Genomic DNA, 19,648 nt, shown 5'->3' with positions numbered 1-19,648 from the left:
TTTTGTTTGCGCTCATATTATTGCTAGTAATAACACTAATAGTATTGCTGTAAAAATGATTTGAAACAAATGTAAAGTAAGATTATTTAAAACAAATGAGACCAATATACAGGCTGTTAATGTTGCGAGCAAACGATACCAGCGCGCACTCTGTGTTTGGACCTGTGGTAATGAAACGAGATGCTACGGCCAGTGAATACACAGAATTTACAGAGAACAAACTAAAACATGGACCGAGCCCAGCCTGGGTACTGAGTCAGCGCTTGAGTTCTCAGAACTGAATTTATGATCTGATATTCCTCTAGACGTTAAATTTGAGCAGCTGGAAGTCTTTAGCCCGGCGACAAAACCAATAATTATAGAAAATTTCTGCAATAACAAAAATGAAAGCCAGAATTCTTTTAAAGATTCTTCACTGTGTGGTTTTTAATATTAACAATTTCATGAGTCATTCAACTGCATTACAATAAAGATAAATGAGTAAAGAAACCCTGCAGGCTGGTTAAGAACTTTACTGCGGCTTTCTCTTTGCTATTATACAAATTTTCCCAGAACAGCTGGGTCATGAGCGCCTTTCTGTTTCCCTGTTGTCACAGTACAAGCAAGACGAGTATGCAAGGCAAAAAAGCAAAAGCAAAACTCTCTGCATAATACTCGAAATAAACCAGAATACTTTATTTTTTTATCATTTGGATAAATCGAGCTTCAGTAACAGCTGCAAACCAGAGGTATTATTACGGCATTTAGTTTTAAAGCTGAAGCTCCAAACATACACCCGAGTCATTAAAAACACAATCTGGGGGCCTGTTTCTTCTGAAGGGGCCACGCACCGGGCCAGCCCTCGCCGGTGAGGTCTGAGCGTGACTTAAATTACATGCCAGTCCTAATCAAAGAGCATCTCTGTGATTACAAACAAGGAAGAAGAAGAGACATTTATTTAAAAATTATTATTATTATCATTACACAACCAAATAACCAGTTACATGATTCTACCTGTGAATTATCTTTAGTCACAGAAAACAATAAAAGGTGGAAATGAAAAACCACTGCAATGTTCAGCATGCAGATCAGTTCAGCTTATTTTGATTTACACCAAATCAAGCAACAGTCACCTGGAGGGGCTTTTAGTGTAACATACGATGCAGACGACTGCAAAGAGCCAGGCAATGGTAGGAAGGCGTAGGTGTCACGACCCAAGTGCAGGACTGAAAACTCACATAGACAGAACTCAACCAGGAACTCATGAACTAGGCTGAAACACAGGACGATGGAACACACGGGGACAAAGACAATATATGCACACGGGTGACAGGAGACAGGGGAAGCAAAAGTGAACAAAACACACACGGGATGAAGGGCTATCAAAGTGAAACAGACAGAGAAACACCAGGAAGCAGAAAATACACAACCTAACAACTAACATAGTCAAAGAGCTAAACTAAGAACTAAGCAAACAATATAGGATAGAAAGACTTATCCAAACTAGAGAAACCCTGGCCCCAAACCAAGGCACCATGACAAGGAAGGAACTCTCTTTTAACAGGAAGAAACTTTCGCAGAAGCCGACTCGGGAAGGGACAGCCTCGGGGTGATGGGAGAGAGAGGAGTGCAAGGAGAGCACAGGGAGACAAGACGAAATTCAGACTATGAAGCTGAGAAGATACAATTTAATGTCATGCAGCAGTGAAGCAGTGAAAAGAGGTGAGCAGAGAAGAAGAAGTCCCAGAGGAGCCTGAGCTTTTAGCAGCATAACTAAAGGATGCTTCAGGGTCACCTGATCCAACCCTGATGATAAGCTCTGTCAAAGGAAAGTTTGAATCTTAAAAAAAGTTTCTGTGTCCTGAATCCAACGATTTCCTTCTCTAAGACAAAAACAAGCCAGAGAATTAACACATTTTGATTCAAGCCATCTTGAAAATGTGCAGCAGAGACATAAAGTTCCTGCTTAATATTAACAGAAGGAGGCCGTGTGGAGAACAAAGACACTGCACATTTGTAGCAGGAAAAAAACTGTTTCTTTAAAGTGATAATAGAAAAATTAATGAAATGGACTTCTTCCTGATATTCAACAACTGATTAATGTAATCACCATTCAGCAGGTAATTACACACAACATGTGAAAGAGCAGTTAATGAAATACAGACACATTTCATTAAGTCTGAAATCAGAGAAACTCTGAAAACCAGGAAGAACTTTGCTGTTGTTGTTGTCTCATTAAGACAAAGTGTTGATACACCAGTACAAATCCCTGAGCGATGCACTTGGTTTTTGGCTGTTCCAGCAGTCTTATGGTATTTATTTATTTATTGCTTTCCTGCAGCTCGTCCTTACAGGAAACCAAGCTGCACATTGGACCCACGGGGAAGCTGTTGGTCAGGACTGAATATGAGCGGAGACACGTACAGAGAGATGCTGTGTGAGAGGAACTGCAGGCATCATGTCCTCAGGTGGGAAACAGTTATGTCCCCAGCTTCAGACTTACAGACAAGAATGACTATGAATCAATCTGCAGCTTAATATGTTAACATTAAAATATCAGACATATTGGCATGCAGAGCATTTTAGGATTTTTCAGCTCATTGTTTTGGATTTATAAATAAATAAATTTCTTGCAGATACAGCAAAACAAAAAACGGAGCAGACAGAGACAAAGACACACATCAGGAGAACATGAACGTCAGGAACACAAGAAAAAGGCAAGTGCATCAAACAAATGACCAAAACAAATAAAAATACTTGAGGAGAGCAAATCCAGTATTTGTGTGCTGCAGTTTTTGGTTGTAAAAGCTGAAGTAAATGTTGATTTTGTACCGTCAGATATGCAAATAAGGAAACGGTCAGAAAAATATTTCCTATGTGAAAGTATGCAGAGCTTTTAAAAAGTACTATATTTAAAAACTGCTAAATACATGCACTTGGCCGTGCGGGCAGAGGAAGAGGAGGTGGTAGTGCGAGTGTTTGTGAGTCTTTTTGTGCACATCCCTGTCAGAGGCAGGACGTGATGGGTCCTTTATAGTGAGGAAACGTGAGGCGACTGAGTCCTGCAGGGAGGCCGGAGAGCAGCCGACGATCGCCTGAGCCGTGCCGATGACCTGCTGCCTCCTCCTCTCTGCTTCAGTGCAGCTCCTGCACCAAACCGTGATACGATGTGTCAGCACGCTCTCTGTGGAGGAGTGGTAAAAGGTCACCTGCAGCTTTTGACCCAGGTTATTCTCCCAGGAAGTGAAGCTGCTACTACGCCTGCTTGGTGACCACTGAGGTGTTTGCAGTCCAGGATTGGTCACGAGAGGTGAAAGTGCTCAGGAGTCTGCAGGCTGGGACCCACTGCACACGGTCACTGTTGATGTAGAGGGGGGCAGGTCTGTGCTGATCCTCCTGAGGTCAGTCTCAGGTTGATTACTGAACTATAAGCTGACTATTTCAGGATCTCAACTCATGAATCAAATGCAGTGTAACACACACACACACACTGGCCAAGTGAACTGACCACCCATCAGGTTGCAGCTGTAATGTATGTGACAGGACGTGGATTATGACATCAGCACTGAGTTGGCTCTTAATCACCCTGGGACTAAAAGAGGAACTATGAGGAGACCGCCCTTCAGAGCATGGGAAAAAGTCCCAGTGCTGCTGCTGGACTTCACTGAAAAGCCCCCAACTTTTGCTTTTTTTAGATGACACGGGGGATTTTGGTGCTTCTGAATGTGCAGGTGGTTACTTCCTCCCTTTCTCTCTGAGTCACACACAACCACCCGTGCACAATCTCTCCCACTCACCCACTCTTATCCTATCATTCCACTATAAAGCTGTGGTAAATGTCCCACGGCCACACTACTGGTGACAGATGGTAAAGGCGGGATGAAAACTCCCCAAATAAATATGTAATCCCTCCCTCACATGGGCCGCAGCACAACACGCAGATTATCCCATCAGATACACTAGAGCAGCTCTGCAGAGCAGCAGGCCGTGGGGAGATCCCTCTTTGTGCACGCATATAAAATGATTGGAACGCAGCATCTGTGTGTGTGTGTTTTAATAGCAGCGCACGCCGTTAAAGAGGCGATGAACGGCAAATGAAGTCGCGTGCGCCACTTCAGACTTGAATGAAATGTATTCACATATGAGTACTTACTTATATCGCCACCATCAGTGGAATAAAGTGCTCCCATCTCGCCATTCGCACAGCAATAACATTAAAGATGTATTCATTTCAGTTATTTACAGTAGATTTAGAGACGTCCTTTTGGCACCGAAAGCAAGAAAGCACCTGAATTTTCCCACGTGAATTACAAGCGGGATACAATTACGTTTATAGTCACATGGCTTGTAACTATTGTCCAGGCACAAAATATGAGTCGTCTCCATAAATACAGGAACATTGCCTGCTTTTACACACACCAGCAGATGCGTTTTAATGGCATCGTTCTGTGATATGGGAACAAACAGTCCACTGTGCGTGTTCAGCAACTCCACAGAGTTTATAAAAGGGGAAGCTGAGTAAAAGCCACAAATATGTTACAATTATTATATGAATATATGAGGTTTGAAGCGTGTTTATCAATAAACATGGTTTATGTCTAACATTTTGGAAAAAGTTGCTTTCAAGCACCTTTACGCCTTTTTAGACCCACGTCTGTGAGGTTTTCCAGTCTGGTTTTAAATCTCGTCACTGTGCTGAGACGGCACTTTTAAGAGTTTCTAATGATCTTCTTTAACCGTCGACTCAGGTTGTTCGGTTGTTTTAGTCCTTTTAGATTTGACTGCAGCCTTTGACACAGTTGATCATAAAATACTTTTATTGAGACTTGAACACATTGTTGGTCTTAAAGGCTCAGTTTTATCATGGTTTAAATCATATTTATCAGAGAGGTCTTTCTCTGTAGCTAATGAGAAATACTCTTCCTGTTGTGGTGTTCCACAGGGGGCTGTTTTGGGTCCAACTCTGTTCTCCTTAAACATGCTGCCTTTGGGATCTATTTTCAGGGAATACAACATCCCCTTTCATTGTTATGCTGATGACATCCAAATTTACTTCCCCTTGAAACTGGATCTCCCTGTCTCACTGCAGCCTCTGTTTGACTGTCTACACGATGTTAAAGGCTGTTAACACTGAATATTCTCACCATAACAAAGTTATTATTTTTGGAAGTCATGCCCCTAACTTTGAATAAGTTATTACCTCCCTGTGTGCTTTTGTGTGCTATAGAAATAAATTTGATATTGACTGATAAATGGTTATTTTTCTAAATGCAGGTAGTAAGCTGAAGTTTAAACACCTACGAATAAAAAAAGACCCAACAGAAAGCACACAAATGTAGTTTTCACATTTTTTTATGTGTAAAAAGAAGAAATCAAATTGTCCTGGGCATTTTTCCTTTTCCAAAGATTTCTAGAGCGCGTTACCAGAACAGCCGTTCATCACAAGCTGAACTTTGTCATCATGTTATCTGGATGAAGTTTTAATGGTACAGACTAATCACATTTATGCTAACAGGACTTTGATGCTAAGTTAAAGTGCACTAAGTCGTATCAACGGCTTCTCAGAAAAACGACGAGGTCGTTTCAGTTAAACATGTCGTGATCCGGCACCAGATCCTTTTCTCATGCAGTGAACAAATACCTCAAGGTAATTGTATCTTAATTGCATACACACTATAAAAAGTGGCTGCAAACATTGAGTCAGATGTTATTTTTACGGAATTGCACTCATTTTTCTTATTACAGTGATCAGACTGTAGATGCATATTGGTGTTTCCCTGCATGCTACAATGTGTGAAATGAATTTTAAATGAGATGTTGTTCGCCCGTTTTAATTTGAAAATAATCACCTTCCTGTCACAATGTTCTCACTGCTAGCATGCAAGAAAAAGCAAAGCATCACTTCACATGCTGATTGACTTGGCATTTTGCTGGCATTTACTTCCACATTTATGACTTCCATCCCAACTTCTTCTTCTTCTTCTTTTAAATTGTGCAATCAAAACTATTTGTGTAGCTGATATGCTTCTTTTTGATCCATGGCCATGGAGGAAAGTAATTTGGAATTGGCTTGGTGGTCTCGGAGAGGAGTGTTGGCCTAATGTGGCTCCACACTGCAGAGCCTCATCACAGAATTAATTTGTGTTCTGTTTCAATGACAATATTTGATCCAACACACCATTATCAGTGATGCATGAGAATGCACAATTATCCTAAAATGTTATTTTTATTGCAAAAACCACTTAATTATATTGTAGGATAAAGCCCCTGCAATAATAGAGTCTTTATTTAAAATTTACTTTTGTTTCCATCTGATTCTTGTTTGTTTCATTAAAAGCTTAATCCTTCCTTTTTCATTTTTTTCTTGGTCATGCTCACAGCTGTCGATCATGTTGTACCAAAGCTGCAGCCATGTGTCAAGAGCCAAAACATGCAGTTCCTCTAATGGCCTCTTGGGGCTGGCTTCACACCTAAGGCCCCATAGATTCCCATGTTAACTGATACAAGGATGATCATACTGCTAAGGGTAAAGTATAAAAGAGAGATTTTTGTGAGAGTTTGTTTGAAAGGATTAACAGACTTTGGATTGTGAAGTGTGAACTTGGCATTCGGTGAGCTGAGTAAGGAGTTTAACGTGGACGTGTCGGCGAACAGTCTGGTAGTAATATGCTACGTGGTGGAGAGAGATGTTGATGAGGATGGATGCAAAAACACAGATCTGATTGAGGAAGAGGGGGAAGGAAATGAAAGGCAGCAGATGGTGAAAGGAGGTCTTAGGCCTGGTGAGAGGAGGAGGACAGAGGCTCACATGGAAGGATCAGAGAGCAAGACTGTGAGGGTGAGGTAACGAGGTCTACGATGAATTCCCTTCACGTGGTGGTGATATTTGAGAGTGATGGTGGAATAAAGAAAACGACTCACAACACAAGCATGCTAGTGTGTTAGTGGATGGAAACCTGCTGATTGGGTGTAACACAGATACCCAGGTGGAAAAGGCAGGAAATATTACAAGTGTGTAAAAAGACAAAATCTGAAGAGCTGTGAAAGCTAGAGTACAGAGACCCAGTGGCAGTAAAGGGGTGATTACAGGAGTGCCCGTTAGCATTAGCATGATGGAGCTGGTTGAAAACCAGAGGCTGTGAAAACTGGCAAGGGTGCAAAAGGAATAACAAAAAGGCCCAAGAAAGAAATATACAGAAACAGTGCTGAGGGAGAAAACTCCAAAATAACCTTTTTGAGAGATTTAAAAGGTTCATTGTGACGAAATCTGTTCACCACAAAGGTGCTTTAGTTGCAGGGCATTTGTGCACACTGCTAGCTCGTGAAAGGCAAGAGAATATGAACAAGATGTGCTGGATGACACGAACACAAACCCAAATCCTGTAACTCTGGAGGTCAGCACAATGTTGGCTGCCAGGATTCAGTGCAGCAAGGCTGTGCTGAGGTTGTCTGGATGGCTGGACAGGAGAAAGGGGTGTGGGGAAGGACAAACAACTGCAACTGCAAGTGCCATGAAAGCTGCTTTAAGCTGCTGAAAGAGAAAAGAAGGATAGTGACCTTCATAGCAGGAGACATGAATGCTAATTTCAAGTCCAAGACGGAAAGCATACAAATCCATGACTTCTACCTACCTGACCCTTCTTAGCAGACGGGTGAGGTGAGGGGAATTCAAAGAAGGTGTTAATTGTATTAACAATATTGTTAATCCTACACTGGAACACAACACACTTGATTGTCATTGGTCGGTACTTCAAGTGGTTCATTTAATATGTATGCAGGAGTCACGGCTAACACCCTGTTTAAATTTAATCATGAGTGGGTATGTGGCAATGAGACGGGACAGGGAAGGTGGGGTGGGAGGTGGTTGTGGAAAAGCTGGCTATCATAAACTTCTATGATACATGCAAATCAATAAACTGGTGGAACTAGAAGCAGAAATGTAGAAAGCTGTGTTTTCTGCGGGGACACGATGCACATGAGACCTTATGGGGAAGTGACGAAGCCAACTATGTTAGCCAGGCAGTGGAAGAACCGCTGGACTGGAGTCAGATGGTTTTTATAATTGATGCCAGGAGCACAAAGATAAACATCAATACCATTAAAGAAGCTGCACTGGATCTATTTCACCACATGGACCACTATAGGGACACTTTGACGTGACCAGTGTCCTGTATGTTACAGGACTGACTGGGGAAAATCACAGTGTGATTTATTTCACTCAATGACATTGAATGAGGAACTAAAAAGTAAACATTTACTTGTAGTAAAAAGGACAGATGTAACGTAGGGGTGCTGCTAGGAAAGCACTAGTTTAAACAGTTTATACTCTATTATGGGGACACATCTGATTGGCTATTGTAATGTGTCGTGAAAGAGAGTCAGTGCAGTAAGTGTTGGTTTCATGGAGGAGCTACAACAAAGCAAGAAGAAAGGTGGCACATGAAAGTTAGTGCTGGAAGACACAAGTCTTAATAAAGCACTCATGTGTGGGAGAAAATTATTATTTAGGCTTCTGAGAACGGATTCGTTTGAAATGCAGTAGTAACAGGAGGAGGACAAGGCCTAAAATTAGCAGTGCTGTGCATGAGCTGTAGCAGCTCCCTGCTAATTCACTTTGCTAACCCTCTTGGATCACTTTGGTTTGCAGTGTTGGCCCATTTTAGAGCGCTCTGAGCTGCAGACTGTCAAAGTCTGTGCTATCCAAATCTGTTGCTTTAGTAGACAGGTGTCTGTGTGATGCACACATTCAGTTTATGAATGCTAACCAACCTGATGGATTACAGAAACCATAATCAAAGTCATGGTGGTTCTGTCCATCTTTTATACGCAGTCTCTGGGCTGTTAGTGCTGAAGATGCTAATCAAAGATCTACTTTGGTTTGTTACATCGCTCACTCTCTCTGCTTCTTTTCTTACACTGATGGAAAATCGTGATTATCTTTAACAACAGCATTCCACATCTAAGTCTAAGAAATACATTTGGCTACCCAGCTAGTGCTGACTATTATTATAGTAAACATCGTCGCAGTGACTTCTTGGTTTGGTTTTTGTCAGAACTCTGCTGAAGGTGCCGCTCTCCTCCTGATCAGGCCACAATATGAAATGAAATCCGTTTATATTTCCCTCTAATCAGAACTGCATGTATAAGAATTAATAGCTCCTCAGACATAACTGGGTAGCTCGGCGTTTATTTATGCTGTTCTGAAAGCTTTCGACTGCATCTCTGATGCATCAGAATTAAATCTCAGCAGCTCTGCATCAGTTTTAAACAAAACAGACGAGCTCTTCACTGAGTGAGCTGCGCTCGCCCACAGTCTGGTCCGGCTGCAGGATCTTTTGTGCTTGGAAAGGGTTAACTAACACTAAAGTATGAATCACTGACCTAAATTTAACATACTGTTTCCTGCATCAGAAAAACACACTATTCTGAACGCTACATGATTTAACAGGCTCTCAGAGAACACACTGTACATGTACACGAGCACAGATGAAGCAGGCTTAATTATTCCATTTGGAGTCTGCGGAGCTCGGCGAGCTGCTCTTCTCCACCGTAAAGATCCATTAAAACATAAATCTGTTACTGTGCTCACAAGCAGGAAGTATTCCCATCATAACAGGGGACAAAATGATGCATTTGCACGCTTTCGACACATTTCCGGTATCTGTGATTAACAGAGAACTCTGATATTCGGTCCTGTTTGCAAAATAAAGTAACCACAAAGCCATTAGACGAATACATTCATCACAGATTCACTGTGCTAGAAATAAAAAATTGAGCATTTTATCAATTTCACCTCATATTTGTGACACGGGCGCATTTAACATAACAGATTGTTGCATTTTTCAAGAGTAAACCGATGCATCACCATTACCAAATGCATTAATAACTATCTTGAAATAGCTCCTTGTCTTATATAAGTATGACACATGGTCTAACCTGATGAGCTCATCCAGCACAGCAACTGTCTGGGTTGGCTGTCGGTTTTTGTTGTTGTTTTATTTACTAAGTGTGAAAGCTGCATTACAGTGCCCGAGGAGCTCCAGTCCTCCCAGGAGTCAAGCGCCTGTATCACCTCTCCGTAGCGGCGCTTCTTATTTAGGCAGGTGTTAAGGATGTTCAGAAACACTCCAGGCGAGACGCCACGTTGCATAAGAAAGGTCAAACATCACCAAAAAGGCAGCAGAGAGGTCACGGCTGCAAAAAGAAACAGAGAAAACTGTTTCCTGAATATTTCCTTGGCTATATTATTAGTGTCTTCTGACTCCACTCAACTGTGCCCCGTGTGAAATATGGTTCACTAATTTCAAAACTCACACAGGATCATTTCATTTAATGACCACTCCCCAGAGACCAAGTGCACTTAATTCTGATTAGGCTTTGTCCTAAGTTCAGATGACTAACAGTTTCCTATTACACACGAACTCTGGAGCTCATTAATTTCCAATATGTCAAAAAAATACCACCAAACTAGGAGTTACAACATGTTCTACTTCTGTAGCACCTGTAGCACATATCAGCAAACAGAGGGTATTTAGCACAAAGCTAATTATACGTTTTATTTAATCAGGCACTTTCATTTAGACAGTAAAAGGGTTTCTTTTCCCCGGAGAGCCTTCAGACCACAAAGCATTCCTTTTCAGAAAATCAAGCCCACAATCAGGCACAAAACAACTAAAGCCAGAGAATAGCAAGAGAAAAACCCAGAGCAGTTATAAAAGCCATAAAAACATCACATGATGATGCTTTATGGTCTCCAGTGGGTATGAAAGATTCCAGCTGGAGGGCAGTTTGCTGCTCGTTCTATTTCAAAACAGGCCTGCCAACATTATGGAGGATAACTGTTAACAAGTTAGTGGATCATCTGCTTTGGTTACTCGGTTATTGATCTTGTGCTGCAAAAAAAACCAGAATTTGATCTTCAGGTGCCGTGACCTACGTGCAAAAGTAGTATCTTAGTTAAATTTCTGTGTAGTTTTTGCTGTTTTACTATGTTAACACTAATGTATGACTCAAGTAGCTCAATTCTTGATTCTTGACACACATGTTGTTGCTAAAATAAATATTGCTCAAAAGACTTCAGGTAAAACAGTCTTCCTGGTCTGGTAACCATCATGGAGTTCCACAGAAACACTCTAACTGAACTGATGCTGATCAGGCATAACATTAAAACCACCTGACCCCTTTCATGGCCCAAACAGCCCTAACCCATCGAGCCACGGGCTCCACTAGATCCCTGAATAAGTTTCCACTCCTGACCAGGCAGAGATGCTGAGGATGCAATGTGTCGCATGCTGCACAGATAAAAATTATACAACAGCCCAGACTTCAGTTTAGGTTTGAGATAAACACAACGTCCGCTATCAGCAGTACACGCTATAAAAACAGAAAAGTACTATGTGAACCAGTCATCTGTGTGTTTGTGTTGGTCAGTGTGTGTGTGAGGTAACAACATGCCCTTGTGGTGCCCTCGCAGTAATATCATGTGGTGGAAACTAAATCAGCCTGTGCTAATGAAAAAGTGATGATGTACAGCTCAGACTGTTTAGCTCCTCCCTCCTGTCTCTACATGGGCCGTGTCACAACCCAGTAAACACGACAGCCAATAAAACTCTGTCTGCAAACGCATTTTGTGTCCCGTTATTGTTGCCCCAAAGTTCTAAGTGAAAAGCACCTGCAGCACTCTGAACTTTCTGCAGAAGCCAAAGAAGAAAAATCTATAAAGAGGACACATTTCATCACGCTGAGCTTACAAACTGCTCATCTGTGTGCACAAGAGAAGGATACATTTTTGTGACTTTGTGCATAAAAATGTGAAACCTAAAGTTTAGCACCTCTGGCCTGCTCCCAGTCCTTCAAAGTGTCGTTGTGACTACTTGTTTCTGTAGTTCTGTGATTTTGCCTTGGACCTCCAACTTCCTGAGGGTGTAAACATCAACTTCTTTGTCAAACTCTGATGTAGAGGATCATCACTGATATGAGAGACTGGTTTTTATAAAGCGTTTCTACTCTACTCGAGCACTTATAGTGGTTTATACAGGCCTCATTCACTTTTTTCTGTGCTTATGGGCTTTCTATCTAATATTCATGCTCTATTGATGCACGGGAGAGCAAGTTGGGGTTAGGCTGTTGCCCAATGCTAGGGCAACCTGCCTTACCTCTTCAGCTACAGCCACCCAAAAGCATACGAAGCCCTACGATGAGGAATCATCATTTTGGTGTTTTGAAACTGGATGTGAGAGGTGGGGGGAGATGTGACTGTGAAGCTGCACGCTCATTTGTCAGTTTGCATACCTTAGAGTTATCAAAGTCAACATTATGTCTTATTTAATATTAGCAAATGCTGCAGTATCTTGTTTGCACACGCAGTGCAAAGTATAACTTTGTCACATATATCTTAGCTGTGTTTGGTCTCTGGGCTCTGTACATCTTACTGTGTAGCTGCCATTTAATAACACTGAAAGTGGATGATTTGCTCTGCTGCCTTCTTTCACTGATAACGAGTCCTTACGGAGTAAAAAGGACACAAAATAATTTACTCTTGTGAAAGCAAATTCAGTTAGTTGCACTGGTTGTCACCCCAACCAGTCATCCCGCCCCTCCCTGAGCCTGGTTCTGCTGGAGCTTTCTTCCTGTTAAAAGGGAGTTTTTCCTTCTCACTGTCACCAAAGTGCTGCTCATAGGGGGTCATTTGGGTTTTTCTCTGTATGTATAATTGTAGGGTCTACCTTACAATATAAAGGACCTTGAGGCGACTGTTCCTGTGGTTTGGCGCTGTGTAAATAACACTGAATTGAAAGTTTGTGTGTATTAGACACTGTTGACTTCACCGGGCATGACGTTCTGAGTGATGTGGAGTTTGGCTCTAAAAAAAGATGAGAAAGAGAGAAAGGGTTGGAACTAAATGGTTGTTTAACTACGAGAAAGAACTCTACGTCTTGTTGTGGCGCATGCGATTTCCCCACGTCTGCTTCTGTCTTTGTGTAGCAGAACTAGATTTCTAGAAAGACGCACACATTATGGCACTGCTTGTCTTCTGCAGCTACATCTGTTTGCAGATTTCTTTGCTGTTTGTGTGCTATGACTGTGAATATGCAGCCATTCCTACTTTCTAACATTATGTTTGTGTCAGGCTGTAAATAGGCCAAAAACCTGCCAAATAATTAAATTTAAACAAGTATTTTGATATGAAGTACTTCTGTAGTACTTTAATTCATTTGACAGAGAAATGGGTCACTGCTCCAAAGCTGAGTCAGCAGTTCTCTGAGAGGTCTCTCTATCAGTTAAAACCAATGATTTTACGTCTCTGCTGAAGAAGCGAGTGTGTGTTTGAGTTGTGCAGGCTGTGGGGTGGGGGTAATAGCCAACATAACAGGCTACACACCGTCTCAGCCCCACTCTGATCTGCGAATATCTCTGTTCCACATCCAACTAATCACTGCGCGCCGTCCCAGCAGCAGCCTAAGTGTTATCACTTAGACCCCCGGAGAGCAGTCATTTTGGTTTTCTACCTTAGACCCCCGCGGAGTCATCATTTTGCGTTTCTACCTTTAAAAGCCGGAGAGCAGTCAGTCAAATGCTGGAGTCATTCATATGTATATTAGGTCGTTACCTAGGAATTCTGGAGGGAGGGGAGTGGGGGTGAGTGATTGAGGGGGTGGGGGAGTGGAGTGTTTCAGTTTGCCATCTTAGGGAGAAATCAACACATGTCCTTTGTATGTCCTTTGTTGCTGACATTTATTGATGAAAACAGTACAAAAAACCAACCATTTGTACACATATTTACAAATAATGATAAAAAGTGAGTGAGTACATTTCAACATTTTCAGCAATCACTCACAATCCTGGCACTGCCACGGTATCTGTCGTCTGCATTTACCACATGTGTACCTGTAGCAGTGAACACATCGCACAGTGGCCTGATTTTTTTTGCATCTGTGTTTGACCTGACACGTGGCCCTTTTTCCAGGGCTCGGTGTGGAGGGTTGTGTCCGAAGCAACTGATCTTTTCTTGCCTTCTTCGCAGCTACATGAGAGTGAGCCAACTCTCTTGCAAGCTCCACCAGGAAGTCCACCCGTCTTTCCTTCGTCCCGGTGCATGCTTGATACAGCACATGTGCATTCAGTGCTGCCATGTCAATCATGTTATAAAACACGGCGACTGGCCAGCGCCGTGTTCCTTTGCGGACAGTGTACTCCCGAACCATCTGGTCCATCACATCCACGCCACACTTTGTTTTGTTGTAAAGGGTGACAGTGTTTGGCTTCCTTTTGGTAGTGTTATCAGTCTGAACCACGCCGTGCATGCTGCTAAGAATATAGACTGTCTTCTTCCGTTTGGCCACATACGCCGTCAGCGTGGCAGCAGAGGTTGAAAACACCTAAGAAATAAGATAAATTGTTATTTCCATAGCCCTTTTACACACAATGAAACACATAAACATAGAACCACAAAAGACCTGCAACATACCTGAGTGGTGAATTCATTGCGATCTGTCTGTCTAGTGGATTGAGGAATTTCCCTGCGAATCTTGTTGACTGTGCCGAGGATGGTGGTTTTCCGTCTAAGAAGTTTTTGCGCAAGTGAAAGCGATGTGAAGAAATTGTCCGTGGTAACATTTCTGCCCTTGTCTAGGAATGGTTCCATCAGCCTCATCACTACATCTTCAGAAAGTCTCTCCCCAGTGGGACGATTGGGGTCCTTGCCAAGATATGGGAAGACATTGCAAATGTACTTGGATTTTAGGTCGCAGGCCACCCAAAACTTGATCCCAAACTTGTCCGGTTTACTTGCAATATACTGCAGGAAACAGCACCGAGTCTTTGATGGGAAAAGCTGTTCATCAACGGTGATATGTAGACCAGGGTTGTAGCACGTGATGCAGTTGGTGACAAATGATCCCCACACACTGGAAATTGCAGCGAACTTATCAGTCTTTGCTCGATCACTGCGGGTGGACTTGTCATCAAAGCGTAGGTGTTGCATGATGTCTTGGAAGCGGTTTCGTGCCATAGTTCCAATTATCTGTGGGTTTCCCAGGTTTGCTGACCAGCAGTCATTTACAGATGGAAGCCTGCAAACCCCCCGCAAGATGACAATTGCAATAAATGCCATTAGTTCAGGGAGGTCCATGAACCAATGAACATGCTCCAATTGCTGTGCATGTTGAATAGTCCATTCTTGAATGCTATGAAGCATGTCAAGAGTGATGAAACACAGGAAGCTCTGAAGGCGACTCGAGATACTTCTCCTGGCCTTAGCCGTTGGCTCTCCATCTGCAGTGTACGGTTCTATTGGGGTGAAAGGGAGACGGGTCCCCACATGTTCTTCACGCCACACTGTGCCATCTTTCGCTGTCTCAGTCCCCAAACAAGCTCTCTTTTTCGGCGGAGAAGCAGTCTCCTCATCTGCAGTGTGAACAAATTCAAATTGTGAGCAATGGGAAGGTCAAACAAACTTACTAACTACATCCACTTACTTGTTTGAAATGAAAAAGGAAATAACATGAAATGAAACTAACCGGAAGACTGATCAGACAGCTCTGAGTCCGAATCCGGCTGAACTTCTAGGTCTTCTCCATCCGAGTCACAAGGGTCGACTTCCGTCAGGATCATTTCCAACGCCTGCTGAGTAGTGAGTCTTCTCTGCATTTTCTTTCCTTGGAGAGGAGGTCCGTACACCACAGAATTCTTCAGGGCAATGAAGGGTGCAGTGAGATTGTGTCCTATATATACCCAGTACAAAAAACACCCAGTGCTCTATGATTGGTGCACAATCATCTCTATGATTGGTGCACAATCATAGAGATGATTGTGCACCAATCATAGAGATGATTGTGCACCAATCAGAGCACTGGGTGTGCAAAACAAAGTGTGGCGTGGATGTGATGGACCAGATGGTTCGGGAGTACACTGTCCGCAAAGGAACACGGCGCTGGCCAGTCGCCGTGTTTTATAACATGATTGACATGGCAGCACTGAATGCACATGTGCTGTATCAAGCATGCACCGGGACGAAGGAAAGACGGGTGGACTTCCTGGTGGAGCTTGCAAGAGAGTTGGCTCACTCTCATGTAGCTGCGAAGAAGGCAAGAAAAGATCAGTTGCTTCGGACACAACCCTCCACACCGAGCCCTGGAAAAAGGGCCACGTGTCAGGTCAAACACAGATGCAAAAAAAATCAGGCCACTGTGCGATGTGTTCACTGCTACAGGTACACATGTGGTAAATGCAGACGACAGATACCGTGGCAGTGCCAGGATTGTGAGTGATTGCTGAAAATGTTGAAATGTACTCACTCACTTTTTATCATTATTTGTAAATATGTGTACAAATGGTTGGTTTTTTGTACTGTTTTCATCAATAAATGTCAGCAACAAAGGACATACAAAGGACATGTGTTGATTTCTCCCTAAGATGGCAAACTGAAACACTCCACTCCCAAACCCCCTCAATCACTCACCCCCACTCCCCTCCCTCCAGAATTCCTAGGTAACGACCTAATATACATATGAATGACTAGCCAATTTAGCTTCCACTTCCAGCATTTGACTGCTCTCCGGCTTTTAAAGGTAGAACGGTAGAAGCCTGGAAATCCCAGTGATAAACCGGGACGCAGAGCACAAACACATCCTTTCATCACCGAGCGGCTGCCGGTGACGTCGTCTGGTTCTTATCCCAATCAGCCATCAACTCCCGCTGATAACGCACTCTGGAATCCATCACCATGGGAACTATTGCACATGTTATGGGTGGTTGTCAAGGCAACCTGGCTGAATAATTGTCCCTGTTCTTCTCTGATGCGCCGCCTCGCCTCCCCTCGCCTGACTCACTCGTTCCTGTGATGTGAGAATAACCGCTCGGAACGCGTGCTGCGGATAGAGGGAGAACGTGGAAGGGCAAAGTGTGTACTTATGGTGATTATCCTGCAGACAGCTTCATTTTAAACCGCTCCCCCAGGCCCACCACTTCCCCCTCTGTAATCCAGATGTAGCAGCGTGGAGGTGGGCCGTTTTGTAATTTGCATGATTGGACACGTGGGACGCAGTCCAGTGGGTCCTGGAAAAAGGAGGCAGTCTGCAGGGAATATCATTTTGGTTGCACCAAACACAGCTTATTCTTTAGCTTAGCTTATAAGGTCTGTTCTTATAAATACTGTGAATAAAACATGCAAAGCAAACCAGTTACCATACAATATATACCGAAAAATACAATTTTCTCTCTTTACTCAACACAACAAAGGAAACTATAAAGATAACTTGAAAAATAATTACGCTTCTTGTCTGCATGTGACAACATTCAAGCTCCTGAGCCAAATCTGGGCCTTTTAAACGTGTAACCCAGCCCACACATCGCTTCAGCTTCTAGTAAACTTTGTTGAATCTGGTTGAAGCTGTGGTCTGCACACCAACGTGCAGCCCAAACTAAACAGACAGCCGCACCTGCAAGTTAACAAGCTAGCTAACACGGTCTGCAAGCAAAGAAGAACCGCTGACAGTTTCAGCGGAGATGGGACGCTGAGTGGAATACTTTACCAAATCTAAAGAGATGCTTCCATTTATAACTTTTGCATTCCAATAAAAACCCCAAAACTAAAGTGTATCGTCATCGCCATGTTTGAATCCAGACACCAGCAGAGACATGGAGCCACTGAGAGAGCAGAGGCTTCAGAAAATCACACGCAACCGTACGACTGCATGTTTACGTACATATTCAGCCTTCACTGCAGAAGGCTTCATACTACAGGTGAGCGTTCTCAAATCTTTAAGTGAACTTTCCTAAAAAATATTACTAACGTGCCATGCAAAAAATATTTTAATTTTAATGTAATGCTGTAAAACCAAATACATGAAACTAGAAAACAGTAGAATTAAAATGCTGCAGCTGAAACTGAATGACAGAGTATTTCATTTTTGTTACTTTAAATACTATAAAATATAATATGTATAACATTTACATAGCTAAAATGACAAGAAATGACACTAACAGAAAAAACATCCTGATGTTTGTGCGGTTTGTTTCACTTCACTACAGGATTGCACAGTAATAAAAACCCGTACAGGAGATGAAGCCTTTTGTATTTCAGCTTAAATACACTAAATGTTTGCAAACCTTTAGACTGCTGTAAATTATTCACCCTCACGATTTATGACTTCTTTGTCTGCATTTTGGTAACAGTGCTCTCACCTTTGAGAAATTTACAGCAGCCAACGTTTCAGTTCTTTATTTAGTTCCTTTTTCTGTGGTGAGAGCAGCACGAGGGCTGTTCTGTCTCAGACCAGGACACCTCTGTGTGTTTTATTTGGGGAAGTAACCTCTCGATCCATCACTGATAAATTCATCCCGACTTTACTTTTCTTTACCAGATGTTTTTATAATTTCGAGGTGACATCAGAACATGTCCCATTATGTTAAGATCAAACGCGGAACAACTCCTAATATCGGACTTTTGCACGGCTGAGATCCGAACATCCCGAGTGTTTGCTTGGCCTCGTGGTTCACATAGCTACAGCTCTCGTTACAGAAGAAGGGAAAAAGCAAGCACACTGAGGCATCCCTGGCTGGGCAATGTTACAGAAGTATTAAGAATTCCTCGAGCTTCATGTTTTTAGTGCTGACGTGTCTGCCCCCACAAATGTGCACATGCACCTCCCGGCATCAACCAGCACGACCAGACAGCAGGCCCGCCTCCTGCAGCCGGGAGCTGTTCTTCAGCACCACCACTCAGCTGATCCCGGAGCAGCAGGAGAAACTCTGCACGCGTCCCATCAGCTTTACCAACAGTTTCAGTGCAGTGACGTAAACTCGTCAACTATGAAGCGTGTTCAGGTAACTCACCTTTCTGAGAGTTCCGGAGTCTGTGGAAGCCCTGCTGTTGACCTCTGTGCAGCGTCGAGATGCCCGAAACATTATTGCCCATGACAGGAATTCACCGCGGCCGGTTGGACTGATGCTGGCAGCTTGTTGAGCACAGAAGCGATTTTTTATTGTTTAAACGACGTCCTCCGGTCATCACCGGCGACCAAAGCGGAAGAGGCGGCAGGAGCACAGGTGTGTGGAGCCGGCGGGGCAGCGGTGAGGATGATGATGATGATGGTGAGGAGGAGGAGATGATCTGAATCCTGAATGGAGCTTTTGGCTTGTCATCAGCGGCTGAATAATCCTCTTCAGCGAGCTCAAACTCCCCCCCACCCCCACCAGTGCTCAGATCATTTTATGACTTTGTTTTTAATAATAATAAAAAAAGAAAAAGCTGTCATGTAGAGCATTTAAAATGCTATACGCGCTGTGGTTCTCTGTAAAATCGGATTTGCCACGATTCTGTCAGTGTTCTTATATAAAAAGGGGAATTTTGCGCGACGACAAAAGAAAGAAAATGATAGAAAAATAATAAAAGAGCAGGTGTGTGGGCCTAGCTAGAATCTGACAGTCTCCTCTGCTGTCCGTCTAAAATATGGACTAAGTGCAAACCACATGTGCACAGCGAGCGCCTTATTACGGCGCATGGACAGTATCAAGCTGCCCTCTAGTGTAAACCAACAACAAACAGCAAAAAACAAAAGGAGCCAATGACAGCCTGGCTTTGCTTTCCAATCCTCTTCCAGATTTGATCCAAAGCCCCGACAGGAGCTCACGTGTTTTGGCCCCAATCAAACAACCGATCGGTGTCATT

The 19,648-nt window shown here is 43.0% G+C and overlaps 1 protein-coding gene across 1 annotated transcript in view; it reads right to left on the bottom strand.

Moving 5' to 3' along the window:
- Positions 1-18,895, bottom strand: part of neurl1aa (neuralized E3 ubiquitin protein ligase 1Aa) — a 78,955-nt gene extending 60,060 nt beyond the window's left edge. The window contains exon 1 of the mRNA XM_085355230.1: positions 18,814-18,895. Coding sequence (XP_085211356.1) covers positions 18,814-18,895 — 82 coding nt within the window. The remainder of the gene's footprint in view (positions 1-18,813) is intronic.
- Positions 18,896-19,648: the final 753 nt, after the last annotated feature.

This window comes from Diplotaxodon limnothrissa, linkage group LG6 (genome assembly GCF_057381915.1).
Source record: "Diplotaxodon limnothrissa isolate DT_005_m linkage group LG6, D_limnothrissa_male_GT1.1, whole genome shotgun sequence".
Classification (NCBI taxonomy): domain Eukaryota; kingdom Metazoa; phylum Chordata; class Actinopteri; order Cichliformes; family Cichlidae; genus Diplotaxodon; species Diplotaxodon limnothrissa.
This window is presented reverse-complemented; position numbering and strand designations above follow the sequence as displayed.